The following is a 15,565-nucleotide window of genomic DNA, read 5'->3' on the forward strand; positions in this document are numbered from 1 at the left end:
CTTTAATGTGAATATTTTATTCAGCAGAAACAAGAGGTCTGGCGTATCTGTTAACACTCAGGTGATGTTAGCCCTGAGGAGAAACACCCGGCGGTTCTGGGGCTGTTCTTACTTACCGTGGTTCGCCTTCCCCTTCCCGAAGGGGAGCGTGTTGCAAGATTAGCGCTAGTCCGTTAGGAAATACCTTGGAATTACATGGACAGCAACTGGTTTGTTAAGGCGTGTCACTAAAAAAATAAAAGCATGTAAGAAGAATGCCTGTGAATGAATGTTTTTGGCCAACCTGGCGCAGCTGGCCTACAGCTCACATTCCAGCCTGCCAAGGCATTTAGCCCTTTTTCACACAGGTTTTAGATTTGTTTGGTGTTCAGTAAACACAGGTTTCAAATTGTGCCTCTGAAATAGCCACTCACTGCCTGACTTCATATTGTCAGAAACAGGATCTCGTTACGTACATCCGTACAATTTATACAGTGAAAAATTGGAATGAGAAGCACCAAACCCAGCTCTTTCCCTGAGCACAGACAAAAGATAATTTTTAAAAAGATTTTTATTTGTTTTTAAATAGCTTGATAAAACCCATCAATTGGTATTCAGAGTTCAATTGTAAACAGTTACAATACATTACCGCTGCGTATTGATTTTGTACATTAACCTATTTGCAGTGACAATCCAGAACACAACTCAAAGTCAGCATGTTTATAAACTGAAATGCACTGTACTAAGAAAAAATGATGCCATAACTGAAAATATTTGAAAGAGCGACGTGTAACTCCCTCCTGTGGTGTAAGCGAGCAGCATCACAATCAGCAGCTTCTGTAAGCTTAGATAGCGCTCTGTTATTCAAAAATCTGTATTCACCTCGTTAGGACAACAGGCTTCAAGTTTGCTACGGAAACTCCTCTTGCAAGTTAAAAAGTGTTACAATAAATTTCTAAAATACATACAAAGTTGTAAACATCTTTCCCTGGAACAAACAAAAATGGTCTGTGCCAGCCTTCTCCATCTCCCACACTGCAATTAACAAAAAAACAACAAAAAAAAATTAGAGCCAAAGACAAGGCCACAGACTAGAATTGTTCCGCGTGGGCAACAGCGTCCCAGGTGTCAGCGCTGAGGAGCAGCCGGTCACGGCGGGGAGCTGGGCCCATTACGAGAGTTCGGGGAACACGCCTCAGCCTCAGGTGACGAATCGGGCGCTAGGCGCCACATTTACCTACCTCCAAGAACAAAAGCTTAAGTTACATCCAGGTATTTTTATAGATGACAACAGGTAAAACTGACTACAACCGGAAAATTAAAGAACACCAATACTTTTACAAGTCTGAATTTTAACCATTTTTGCTACCAGGTTTATACAGATCTTCCACAAAGAAGGAAGACATGAGATTTGCAAAACAGACTATAAATATACTGAGATCACAGAAATAAAACGGATCTTTTCATGGCAGATTTTCCTTACAGAAGTCCCTCAGGCTGTTTTCTAAAATGTTTTCGCTTTTAAATTGATTTCATCAATTGAATGCAACAATGAAATAACCATCTGCTCGGTCTGAATCTCGTATCACCAGTTCCAAAGAGTAAGATAAGAGATTCTGGAACACGACACGGGATTGATTTCAAAGGACTGACTTAGCGCATGGTGGAAAAGGACAGCATCGTTCCAGCACTTCGTACGACTCTTGTTTTTACACCTTCCGCAGGTTGATATCCGTGTCCTTGTATTTAAATATGTGTGCTGATCAGAAATATTAACATTCTCATAGGCAACAAGCTGTTTACCTGAAAGTTCTATCGAATGCGGCTCTTCCCTGAGGATCAGAGGCTCTGTAGTCTGAGATAGCAAAAAGGGGATTCGTCACAAATATTAAAAAAAATCCTAAAAAGTTTTTTTCCCTAGTTACCGACTGCACATCACAGAAACAAGTGTCAGAACACATTTTATTCTACGCACTCTTAGGAAAAAAAGGTTTCAAAGTATTAAGAGCACATTCACGTGAATTTTTCAGAAAGTTATGCTAATGACATAAAAACCTGAAGAGTATTGAAGCAAGTCTGACTGTTTCTTCAGTTTTGCCCTCAATGTGTTTGATAAGCCTCACATTCCAGCTGCAGTTCTCAGCTGACAGAGGTACGACAAATCTGAATGAAGTATTAGATTTTAATCAAAGCAGCTGCTTTGAAGGGAAAAGGCAGAAATAAGTCACATTGACTATCTCTTGCTCTGTCAGATATACCGCTAGTCATACGGCCTAATGACAGACTACGGACACTTACATTTCTACGTGCTTTCTGTTAATTCGTTATGCATAATTAATTGCCAGGGAGTGTTCTTGAAACGGAACAGAATATCACCGTATGCTTATGCTGAGAAATGATGGGGAGGGAAGAGAAAGAAAATATAGGTAACACCAGGCCATAAAAACCAAAGGAACGACTTGACAAGAAGATAAAACATTAGGAGAAGATAAAACATACGTACTTTTCATCCAAAAATTAAAGGTGGGTATACCTATAAGGAGGGGCAAGGGAGGAGAAAAGGAGAAAGAATGCAAACTTTGGCAAAGTTTAAGAAAGTGCAGTCTTTACAGTCCTAAAAAAGCCAACAAAACACACGAAAAAAAAAAACCACCCAAACAACACAACACCAAACCCCAAACAAAAACCCCCAAACAACCCAACACTGAAAAAGCAAAAGGCTAAAAAATGTCTACAGATAAAATTGTCTCATGGTGCATGATGATGCACGCAGGTGATTTCTAGGATCGCACTGGCTAATGTCACACGGAGAAGGACACCACCATCCCTACTGCACCGTGCACCGAAATGTCAGAACGTAAATAAGCATTTGCAGACGCATTCCAACATCATACTGCGATAAGACACTTTAGCTACATGCAGAGCTCTGTGCGCACACATTTAAAAGTATATGTTCTTTTTCAAAGCAGTACACCATATAGTAAATTTCCACTCAAGTGTACATTTAAGGGAAACAACTAGGTAATTCTCTAAATATTGAATATTTGCTTACTTAGTTTGTTTTCTAATGGCAGAAATAGAACTCTGCTATCTATGGCAGGAAGGACCTAGACGCTGATCAATGAAATTTTAGAAAGTGGGAGCTGTTTAGTAGAACCCTGACAGTTTGCTTAGAAACACCTTTTTCCAACACCAACAGAACAGCAAGATGAAAGAGGAACTGGAATTAAGAAGGCAACTCCCGGTTCAGTGTAAAGGTCCCTTACCCCACTAAAAACCTTATTCTTCTGTACTATAATGATCTTCCGTCTCAGCCCTAACAGCGCATTTACTCAGAAAAGCGGTTTCCACATCTGACTTATTGAAGCCACAAAACTCCATGCAAACTGGTTTTTAGCTGAGACACCTTCCATCTTTTGAGATGAGTTAAGAGAACAGCAGCCTAAGCCTTATAGTGTTTGATTTAGGTACAGTTTCCAAGGATCGCCATCATTACGGCTCACTGTTCTCCCCCAGCCAGTAAAAGCCATTTGAGTGTTGTCGCTGCCAGTCCCGCAGTTCCATTAGTGCAAGAACAGCGCTTTCAACTTATGGCCTCCACGAGCTTAAAGTGCAGTATGTTACATGAGATTTTAACACACCCAACTCTCCTTTATTTGACTCTCGGAAGGAATGTTCGAGTTAGAAAGTTACCTTTTAGGTTTTAAGCAACAAAATCCAAGGCAAAGTACATAAACTATCTTAAAATTGATTAAATCCACTCACTTAAGACATATTCTTTGTATCTTATGTTCAATATACATATAATACACAAAAAAATTCCATCATTTCACTTAGCTGTATTGTATATGTATTTAAAGTGATCCTGTAGTAAGTAATTAAAGGCCACTCACTCAAAGCAAGTTTTGCTTAACACAGGACAGTATTAGCTGGGCTGTGATACATAACGTGATTCAGCGCTCCAAGATCCCCTCCTGCACAGGCTTGGCATCAATAAAGACAACCCTTCCCACCCCACTGCACACACGGTTCAATTCTAATTTACAACTGGTTTCTCTCATGTTTCGTTTTCTGCCCCACCCTTTATCCCCCCCCCTTTAAAATCACCATGAAGAATAGGTGCATTAAAAACTGGATTAATGCCTTTGTGCCTTTAGCTGCTCCTCCTGCCTATTGACCTGACGGTATCACCTGCAAGATTTTGTTGTACGTAACTGCGGTTCCCCAGAGACGCAGAGCAGAGCCGAGCCTCTTCCCGCTGAACTGGGGAGGTCTCGGGTACCAACTGCAGGCACAGCTCTGCCAACCGGTTCGCTATCTAGGAAGTTCAAGCTCTCAGCTGTGGATGCAGGATTGTGTTTATGTGCAACTTAAAGAAAAAAGCTCACCCCACAGGAGTATTTCTTTACCCATACAGCTAGTTACAGAGATTAAGATGCAGTTGCACAATGTTTTCTTTAGCAATGAAGCCAGCTGAAATAGGCTCCAACCCCTCCCCACCTTCATTCCTCTACCCTCAGCTCTGCCAAGTGTTTTTTTGGTTCAAGCTGTATGCAGACAACAGCTTAACACCGTAACTCAAATAAACTACACAGACTTTTGGAGAAGTATCTTTGTTTCTGGTGTTCGGGGTTTCAGACCCACATTGCTTCAGCAATCTCGATCCACAAACACTCCTGTAATACCACCGCAGGGGTGATAAAATGCAGCAGTGGAGATGGCAGTGAACAGTATGAATGGTTTGATCAAGAGGAAGCTGTTGCTGTTAAAATAATTACTTAAAATATATAATCCATTATTATTTTAATGTTTTTGATAATTTTGTGAGAGGTAATCATATGGTCAAAAGTCTAGAAGTTAAGCAATTAATAGAAGTACAGACCAGGGAAAAAATTCTTTTCTACATTAAAGTAAATGGCTTTTTATCTCTTCTAACATCCAGAAGAAATAGCCAACCAATGGGGACAGTAAAAACACAACATATCATTTAACGCAACAAGTAGTGTATCTTACTTTCAGCACTCAAACAGGGTTACAAAATTCCAACATTTCTCCCCATAACACTGATAACCAGCATCTTGTCTTCATAATCAAGGACTTCTCTACACAAGTGTGCTAACGCCCAAATAAACACCGCATCACCTAGTCTCCTTCCAAAAAATGCAACATCACCTACTCTCCTTCCTGAAGGAAACACATTATCTAGCAAAAAGGATGCTTGGTGTGTGAATCACTGGCATGACTTCACTCTGCATTAAGGGTGAGCTGAAAATGCATCCTAAAAACTTCCCCATATCGAGACCTCGCTCTTTAAGTAAGTCCCTCCAGCACATTAATCCCACCTACAGCGACTCCCTTGTTGAGAATTTGGGACACCGAGTTCAAGCTTTGACCTACTGCACAATGAGTTTCTCCATCCAAATGTCCAGGGGAGCATATTCCTGCAAATTATTATTCGCAGCAGCTCTACTGATTCCACCATGCGTGCTCCATTCTTTGCCAAACCCCATCTGTCCCAAAGCCAAAGTCAACAGGCCCAGAAATGATTACTATGCTTCAGTGATAACAATCACTTTTTCGAGGAAAGAAAACATTATTTTAGCAAATTGTTTATAGTGTCTATTGTAGCACAATAAAGCTCATGAGAGATTGTTTAAATTAGAGCAGTACCATCCTTGAGAAGGAACACTGCTGAGAATTATGCTGTATTGAAGATCACCCTCCCAACAGCTTTCCAGTTCAAAGCATTTTAAAGACTGACACGTTAGTTACTGATGGATGCAGAGCAGGAACTCAATTCTACAAGAAACGGTGTCATTGGAAATGGCTGTAAACAGCAGGCAGGACACGCAGCTAATACAAACCCTAAGGAAAACAACGGATCTGTGCTGAACAATCACACTGAGTTCTAGTCTAGTGTTGATGGCAGACCTCCAGAAGTCCCAAAGGGTTTTGAGATTAAGAAGTTCTTTCCACTCAGACACAGATATTTCTTACAGAAAGAGTCCCTATTATTCCAACAGCCAGTTTTACTAACAATTACACAAGTATAATTTTTACTTTAGCTGTCTCCTTCTCACTGAAACCTGAACTGTAACCTTGTCTCTGTTATTTAGTCAATTAAGTTTCTATTAATGTTAAAAACAGTAATTATTAAAATCTTAGTACTCTTTTACCTTCACTACTGCATACCAGAGACCTGCTAGTGCAAAAGCTAGAACAGAAATTACTAGCTGTATGATGTGAAAATTGTTAGTCACATATTGTATATTTGAAAGCATTTTCTTGTATCCAAGTGTTTGCTCTGAAGATACGAGGTTTAAGTAACAAAGAAAAATACATGGTTTCTGGTTGCTTGAGAGTCCCAAAGCATATTCATGCTGTGAGGCAACTGGAATAGAACAGAGATTGGGAAGTCCACCAGGCTCCAACTCTTTAGGAAATGCAAGCTGCGGTTCATCCTCTTTGCTGCTGCTCATTTCTAATTCCAGAAACTGCAGTTTTTTATTATTCCGCAAATTTCCCAGCCAGAAGTGTGCAAAAAATACAAAGCTGTCTCCAGCGAAACTACAAGCTTCCTGCAGCCAGGCCATGACTGAAATACTATTAATGCAGTGAGAAACCCTATTAAGACTGTCTTTCTCAGAAGAAAAATGCAGATGAAATGAATCCTTCCAAGGAGCAGCTGCACTTGAGTTTCTCCCTGCTGATTCACTCAAACTCAGAGCCATTTCCTTGCCAACAGACGGCAGAGGTATAGTATTAAAGAGAGAACAATTCCTGGTGTTAAAATAAAATAATTCTTTTTGTAAACTGCTACTATAATTTTGAGAATTGTTCAACACGGAATGTGCGCGTGTCGGGTGAGCCGCTGCCTTGTGATGATCTGGGCCGTTGTCGCATACTCGTTTCTGTTTTAAATCTTCTTTCTTCATAGCCCTAGCGAAGAGGAGCATGGCCTTGGTGTTTCACAGCAGGCTGGATCTGTGGAAGAGTGTGACTGACTCCAGTTGCAGCACACAGCGCAAGCAGCACACCACGTCACCAGTCAGTGGATCTCAATATGGACCTAAAGAGAAAGAATGCAGGAAGTTAGTGTACTAATATCCCAGTTTCTCGGTGCCCAGTATACAGAAAACAGACAACACAAAAAATTAACATAAAGAAAAAGAATAACCCAATTGCAAAAAGTAACAGTAGCCCAAACAGACAAGGCTCCCTGCAGGCTGCTCCAGCACATCCAAAGGGGTAGGAAGTCCACCCAAATACAAACTTTCTTTTCTAGTTTCAGTTTAATCTGCTACAAACTCTCTTTCGGTAACAGCCATCAAAGTGAGTCAGCAAACGAGCACCTCCAGAGATTGGCTGCGTAACAGTACGATTTTCCCTAACTGACACAAATGCAGACTGTAACTAATGAGAGGCTTAAAGTTACAGGCAAATACTAAAGTAACCGTCCTGTACACGGACATGCGTGCTGAAATGAGACACGCAACACTGGAAACCAAGAGTGTACGGCACAGAGCCTCCCAAAGGGAACTGGCCAGACTGGCTGCCCCGGCGCAGGTAGAGGGGACTGGTTGTACTGCAGCCAAATGCCGAGCTGTTGCGTACCAATACAGATAACAAGCAAAGGCAAAGCATTTTTAGCCCCCAAGGTTACTGAGCTACGTGTACACTCTGGGCAACGCAGCTCCATATCAAGCTTCAGAGCTGTAGGAGAAGTCCCAAAAATAAAAATGAGACGCCGCATTTTGACCTCTTCCCATTTCAACTTACCTTTTACAAGTCACAAACTGCAACCAGACTTGTCTTTCAGCACCTGGCCCATAGCCAGATGTCACAACTTTCATGACAGCTACGTTCATGGGGAGGAGGAAAGTGTCCAGCCCTTGGCTGGAGCAGATGTTTGCTGTGACAGTCTCCAGCCTGCTTCTGCTGCCAGTTAAGTTAAAAGTAAAGCTCTGATTTCATCACAAAACCCAACGGAACTTCAACCCTACGAAGCGTGAGAGTTCCCAATGTCTGCAGGTCAGAGCTGTTTCAGGGAGATCCATGTTTCGCAAATGGGCTCAAGACAGGGGAGCCGCAAAGTAGATCCGAGCTGTCATTTTCACACGGTGACGTTATTATTTAAAACTACTTCTGCGTTCTCCCTGCTACAACTGTTCTTGACTTTAAGGGACTTGTTTTATTGGCCCCGCCAATTGCCAGGGACGCGCTGTCAGACGGCACCGCACGGTCTGCGGTGTGGGGGTGACCGCGGCTCGGCAACGGTCACCGAGCCGAGGGGCGCCGCGGCCCCGCCCACAGCGGCGCGACAGGGCCAGCACCGACACTGCCGCTCGCCCCCAGCCCGGGGGGCCGCCGGGCCGAGACCCGGACCGGAGACACCCCCCGGTCCCCGCCGCGACCCCCCCTCCAGGCCCCGGCGCTCACCTGCAGCCGTACGTTGAGCATCATGGAGGCGACGATGTAGAGGTAGGGGAAATTGATGCGGAGCTTCCAGGCCAGGTCGAAAAAGATGAGCAGGGTGCGGGTCAGCCCCTTGCAGAACACGCCGTAGGAGCGGGCGGCGGCCGACCGGGACAGCCGGGCAGCCAGGGCGGACAGGCCGGGCAGCGCCGCCGCCATAAAAACACAACGCGGCCCCGCCGCCGCCGCCGCGGCGGGAGGAGGCCCCGCCGCCGTACGTGCGGCTCTGCGTCACCCCGCCGCCGTGCGCCGCGGCGTCTGGCGCGCGGGCCGCGCATGCCCGCCAGGGGCCGTGAGGGGCGGGGCCGGGCTGAGGCGGGCGCGGCGGGTGGGGGTCCCGCCTCAGCCCGGCCCCGCCCCGCCCCTCACGGCCAGACATCAGTTATTCCGACTTCAAAATACCGCAGATTTCCAACACATTTTGCGAAACAGTTTCCCGGGAAGCTCTTTGAGATCAAAACTCGCTTTGCCGCCAGGGGAGACGCCCCAAAAGATGAACAGATGACTAGAACCATTTACAAAGCAGGCCCCTTTTTTTCACCCCAGGACTGCTCTATTGAGCTTCCCTTCAATCAGCTGTAAAATGAAACACAAAAATGACCTAAACTTGTAAGTCGCCATCCCTGGAGGTATTTAAAAGACGTGTAGGTGTGCTCAGGGACGTGGTTTAGAGGTGGGCTTGGCAGTGCTAGGTTTACAGTTGGACTTGATCTTAAAGGTGTTTTTCAACGTAAATGATTCTGTGATTCTGTCAAGTACTATTTTATTGACGCAGAATCACACTGGCACACAGAGAAAGAATAATTCCAGAACAAAACCAGACACTTTCCTGGGTTTATCTGCAATCCCTTTCTCTGTAATCCATTAGCTACATAATAGAGTGGAAAACCCCTGGAAACCCGTGTGCGCCTGGAAGCCATTAACAGTTCGCTCATGGAAAGCAGAGGCACCAGGGACTGGGACTGTTTCATGGGCAGAGGGTGTCGGCAGCTCCGGCCCCTCAGAAGGGGGAGAGGCTGGTTTTAAGTGGCAGAACCAGTGAGGGGAGCTGTGCTTAACGTTAACTCCGTCCAGCCTCTGAACAGACCTGAAGGAGCCCATTTGTATCTCAGGCCCCTAGACAGACTCTTCTTAGCGTGGAAATAAATCCCCGATCTACTTCCTTCAGACCCAGTTCTCCAGCTTCGGCCTTCTAAGCAGATCTGAATGAATTTCAGGCTGTGGAGTTCAGTGTTGTCTCAGCGTTAAGATTATCCTACTGACACTTACAAAGCAAACTACCACTCATTCAGATCAAAAAGGTCTCAAAGAAAAGGTATCTTAAAACCTACCTTCTCAGGAACTTGTCCAAAGAGCATCCTAGCACATTCAAAGCTTTTCAGATCCCTCTTCTGTCACAGGCTTCTGCCACTTCTTTAATCAAAGATGAATGATCCTCTCTGAGGCCAGCATTGATCTGTCTATGGTTTGTCTATGCACGCCTGGCTGTCTTGAGCCTACCTTTACTATTCCAAAGAGGGAAAATTTCAAAGGACTTGTTATCTGCACTGTTTTCATTTTGGAGAACTTGAAATAATAGCCCCCGCTCTCCCCATCAGTTCATTCAGTAAGTATCCTTTGGGTTATCATTACAGCAAACCCTATAAAAAAAAAAAGAAGGCAGGAGCCGGAAGTTATGAGTGTTACCCGTAAAGTTCATGCAGTAGTTCTGATTCCACAGCGACTTAACCTCTGTCACAAAGTTTTCCAAAGACGGACATAGCACTCCTGCAAGCAGGAAAGTGACGTACACAGCAGTGGTTTTATCGCCGTGTGGTGTCCTCATCCTCCCTTCTGTGGCTGCTCAGCACGTCTGGTTTGAGAAGACAGCAGAGTTATCTTATTTCCTCCTCATCTGAAGTTTTCAATAACCCTGTTGGTACTGGAGGCACAGGAACCGAGATGTGTCCAGGCCCTACACTGGAATTCCAAGGTAATTCAGATTCCCTGCCATCTCCGTGCCCTTCCCCATTATGTGTACTGAGACCATCTTCTCTACAGATAAGCACAAATGTGATTTAGCTGCCACGGGACATTTAGCAGCTTTCCGTGTTTAAATTGGGACACAGTGTGATACATAAAGGTTAGATCAGGAAGCTGATTAACTTTTATGTGTATCACTAGATATCTGCCAGATTCTCATTAGTTCTGGCTCATGTTGCACATCGAAACAGATGTGACACAGTATTAATTTTAAAATCTTGATTAACTGTAAATTACTTTTTATACTAAAATATGCAATATAATTAATAAATTAGGTCATAATAACAAGTTAGCATCGGTATTGATTTGAATTTAATTATTTAATTAAATAGTGAGATTGATAAAACACTCTTTAGCTTTCCAACAAAGAAAGCAGCGGATAATGCAATTGAATACCAATTGAAGAGATTCACCAGATTTTGTCACATTAAGATTTGGAAATCAGCTAATTATTTTGACAGTGAAACTAAACCCCAAAACCATCCCATACTTCCTCCTTTGATTTCAGCTCTGTCATGGTGGTAAAATCCTTTTCAATTTAGCTAGAACCCTGATTACTTTAATATGCAGAAGTTCATAACTATTGGCATGCAGTTTGCGGCTGATGGCTGCAGAGATCATTTTCCATCACTTCAATGCCATCATCCCATTTTTGCTTCCTAACCCTGACTCGTCTTTTTCTGTTGCACCAGACAAGCACACCCTTATCTTTTCAAGTCTTTTAATGCTTTATTTCATTAACCAGATTTTTTTTCTCAGGTAATCAAATATTCCTCTATTCAAATAAAAAATGTTGTTGGTCAACATTACTGACTTGTTACATTTTGAAAACATCCTCTTAAACTTTCTCAACTTATACCCGCTACATTTAGAAGTAGTTCCTCCTATGTTTATGCAAAGATTCCTCTATTCTCCTTCAGGGCTCTTAAGTTACCGTATTGCCCCAAGAATGAGAAATTAGCCCCTTGATGTGCCTGCCACATAGACCACTATCATCTAACTGCACTCCCCTGTGTGACTGCATCTGTCTACTCCCTGCTTGGGATAGGTCTCTTCTGGGAAGGGACCTCTCTCCGCTCTGCAGCGCGACACCGAGTGATCCTGATGTTTGACATCAGGTCTCCAGGGCTCTCTGTACAAACTAATAACAATACAAATAAACTACGAACACTTAGGGTTTAAATTAGGCAGAGTTTAGGGTTATTTATGCTTACAGTTCTTTCTTTCTAGTGCCTTTTTATGTCCATTGCTACGTATGCAAAAATTGCATGAAGTGATTGATGAAATGATTGATAAAATGATTGCAAAAGACCAAGACAGTAACAGAAGGGGTAAAAAGGGAAAAGTCAAATATTCTAAACAATAAAACATTTTGTTCTCATCAGTGCCTGTGATCTTCTGTACTTGTTCGGACTGAAAGTTCAGTTAAGGAAAAAGCCAGATGGTTCCTAACAAACCCCCTCTTGTGAGTGGGTTTTTTAGGACTGCAAGGAAACGTGTCATCAGCTACAGCAGCCCGCCTGCCGATGCTGTGCTTTCCCACCCCGGCACGGATCTGCCTTGGCACTCTGGAATCCCAGCCACCCCTCAGAGGGTTTATTGTCCCTGGTGACAAAAACGGTCAGTTTACTCTTTTGGTTTGTGATGTCATCGAGCTTAGAGCCCCCTGTCTCCAAAATCTTTCAGAAAATTAAGCGTATGACACACCGTGGATTCTATCAATGCAGTGCTGCCAAGTTACAGTTAGACACGCGGGAGGCTTCCAACAGATGAACAGCTCTTACAGAAGCTGTTGTCTTATAACACAGCATTGTGCACAGCTTGCACTCAGGAGCGATGCTTCTCCAACACAGGCAATATTAAAAAGGCACAAGACCTCATTGGAACAGGCATTTTTCATCAGCTTAATAAAGGCAGGGTCTAACATTAAATCAAAATACCTAGCTGCCAGAAGTAAGCAGAAATACCAGTCACCGAGCTGTCCCTCTTGGTAAAACATAAAGAAGGTGATTGACCTATGTCACCGTTAACCTAGATTGTTTTGCAAACAGGACAATTTTGTAATTTTTGTATTTAGGAAATGGAGAATAAATCAAATATTTTCTTTTGGGAAGTCTTCCTCACAAAAATTGTTACTTAGCAATTTATCAGCATACAAGCATTGGGGGGAAAAAACATAAGTTTTTCATACCATTTCTATATTCTGTTTATGCGAAAATAAACAGATTTTTGAATTATGATATTTATTTATGATATTTATTCCTCTTATAAGTTCTTCAGAATGTCTACAAATGGATCCAGTGTGGAATAGATTCCAGAGTATATCATCGCTTTTTGACAATTATCTTATTTCTGTAATAAACGTGCTTTTCTCTTCCAAATGCTGACTGTGCTATATAAGGCACCACTGATTTTAATTTCTGTCTTTGATCTAATGTGTTTTTTGGAGCTGTCTGGTTGTTGTCTTGCTTTCCACTCCGAGAGAAGTTGTTAGCTGGGCTGTGAGTCACAGCAGTGCAGCATGCCAGAGGGAAGCAGGCTTCTGACCACGAAGACTTGGTCCTCTCAGGTGCCAGCTCTGCTAAAGTCCATAAGCATGTCTGCGAGCCTGGGGCAAAAGAAACACTACATCTTTCTAAGCAAATCAAGGGCCCAGGTCAAAGCTCGTAGCCTTCGGTCTTTATTAATATGAAAAATGATAGGACAGTGTCAGGCAGTAAAACTAGTAATACCGAACGGGCTTATGTAATGGCTAAACCTTTATCCTTTTCCTGGACATTTTAAAGCTAATTTTTGTGACGTGCATGGTATCAAGACAGGTAGAAGTCGAGGGGAACTTGCAGCTTACACATCTGTGTACTTACAGTTATAAAATTCTGCTGAGGGAGTTACAGTGATAAAAAACTGAAGTGACGCAGAGGAGGCTCAGGTCCTTGTTTATAAATATACAATGATGTCTCTATTCCAGAAAGCTTGCAGCCCTATACAGGGATTACTGTCTATAGTCCCTCTGCCTTCAACAACAGTTCTCACTGTAGTAAGCACGGTCTGTTACTGCTTGCTAAACCTGGGGGTAGACAGAAGTGAATGCAAAGCCTTATGCGGATTTTATAACTGAAATTTGTGACACAAGAGATATTTATCAGAAGCTACCTAAAGAAAATGCAGGACTTGTTTCTGTTGTATATGTATACCAGCTAAATCTTCTACGTTAATATCACATGAATTCAATGAATTTATTTTACAATTCTTCATTATTAATGTAGAGATTTAGATACTATCATTTTATTTTCACGCTCCTTTAATCTGTTCTCTCTGATGCAACAAATGCTGACATTTAAAAGTTGTGGTTCCTCTTTGATTGCTGGCTTTGGTTCCTCTAGAGCAGACTGAGTACTATATTTGAACACCATACATATCACATGCCAGTACAGGGTTTTTTCCAACACTTAGGAGACTAATCATGCCAAAAATATCTGCCTAGAATATCTAGAAATTGCAGACCATTACTTGTGGCTTATATTCTTTTCTAACAGGAATTTTATGTCACGGTATCTCCCCAGCTTCAGTGAGGATACTCTGAATTTCCCCCACAGCAATAGTATCACTTTCCTAATTAAAACTCTATTAGCTGTATTAGCTTGACGAAGACATACAACTAAAGAATTCAAAGATTATTAACAAAAAAACTTCAGAATCTCAGGCAACTGTGTTAGGTGTGAATCTTTAAGTGCTAGCTGCTATCCAAACAGCTTGAGTAAGTACTACCATCCTGATGTAAAGTGGGAAGGCAGAGGGGCTCAGTGTGCGACGGGCCACAGAGGCGGAAAACGCCACAGGTGGAACTAGAGCCCAGGAAGGAATTTCAGATGCTTAGTGCTATGCATTAAGATTTCTTTCTACTGGTTATTATATCGATCCTAATACTGCATCACCAATCATCTGACTTATACCACCAACTCAAATTAGGGTAAAATCAAGCCTTAAATACAATTTTTAAAGACAATCCTCTTAGCTATTTTAAAATGAAAAAGCATCTGGAAGCCCCGTTTTTCTCTTCAGTTGTTTTGGGTGGGGTTTTTTTGCCTCTGATTTTAATACAAATATCTAGAGAGAAGAGTGCAATGTGCTGAAAACCTTATTCCACCCCTGATACTTTGTGATACGCCTTTGCTTCATGTAAAATTTGCTCTTGCACATCAGTCCCAGCCCCAGCTTCAAGCGGCTGTGAATTACAGTTACAATTTTTCCCCCCTAAAACAGTTTTTACGCTGTGGGTAAGGACAGACTTTTACTTTTGAGCTGCATACTGTAGCGTGCCGTTTCCTGAAGACAAGTGAACAGAACCGGTGTCAGCAGGAAGTGTCATCCAGGAGTAGGAGAATGCAGCTATGAATCACTCTTGGGTGTTCTGTTTGTTCCACTGACGTGTTTCCCTGTGTGTACACTCTGTATACTGGTACTTCGCTACTTCTCTGTGCATTTGTTTGTGGCTTTATTAATGAACTAATGTGTTAAGGCACACAGTAATAGTTTGGGATGAAAGCTACTATAAAAGTGCAAATAATTATTGTCTCTGTGATGCTGATAGTCTGTGTCATGGTGAGCAGAACTTTCCAGTGTTGCATCAGCGTGATTACCCTGCCACTCCCCATCCACAAAGGAGAATAATCCTCCTCCATTGCCAGCACACACACAATACGCACATTCAGACAGTATCCGAAACAATTTTAAATAATGATTTCCTCTCGAAGCCTAAGAAAAAGACTTTCAACAATTGTAATGGATGAGAGAAGATAGATAAGGTGATAAATTGTGGAACAATATTAGGACTGATCTAAGCCTCAACTTTATGATTCATGATCTTATCCTATTTGAGGAAATAAAGATTTACAAACATGTAGGGAAAAAAATTGGATAAATCTGTTACCATCATCATCTGTCCAAACTGTAATATTGTTTTTAATGACTACCAGTAAATATTTATCTAGGTATTTTCTAATGTTGGCAATTACATACCCAATTGGGCATAAAATTGTCAATCGGAAATGTATCAAAGCATACCCTGTGTTTTAACTGAAGTACTTTT

At 42.4% G+C, this 15,565-nt stretch overlaps 1 protein-coding gene across 1 annotated transcript; it reads right to left on the reverse strand.

Moving 5' to 3' along the window:
* Window positions 1–532: 532 nt before the first annotated feature.
* Window positions 533–8,724, reverse strand: LOC134519194 (small integral membrane protein 10-like protein 2A). The gene is made up of 2 exons (XM_063342992.1): window positions 8,419–8,724; window positions 533–7,048 (listed from the first exon to the last, which is right to left on the reverse strand). The coding sequence occupies exons 1-2, from the start codon at window positions 8,611–8,613 to the stop codon at window positions 7,028–7,030; spliced, it is 216 nt and encodes a 71-aa protein (XP_063199062.1). The 5' UTR covers window positions 8,614–8,724; the 3' UTR covers window positions 533–7,027.
* Window positions 8,725–15,565: the final 6,841 nt, after the last annotated feature.

This window comes from Chroicocephalus ridibundus, chromosome 8 (assembly GCF_963924245.1).
Source record: "Chroicocephalus ridibundus chromosome 8, bChrRid1.1, whole genome shotgun sequence".
NCBI classification, from domain to species: Eukaryota; Metazoa; Chordata; class Aves; order Charadriiformes; family Laridae; genus Chroicocephalus; species Chroicocephalus ridibundus.

Bases quoted from the DNA above. Each gene is read 5' to 3' on its own strand.
- LOC134519194 (XM_063342992.1), bottom strand. From the start codon at position 8,613: ATGGCGGCGGCGCTGCCCGGCCTGTCCGCCCTGGCTGCCCGGCTGTCC. The intron at 7,049-8,418 runs GTGAGCGCCGGG...CTTTCTCTTTAG, and splicing joins TGCTCAACGTACGGCTGCAG to GTCCATATTGAGATCCACTG.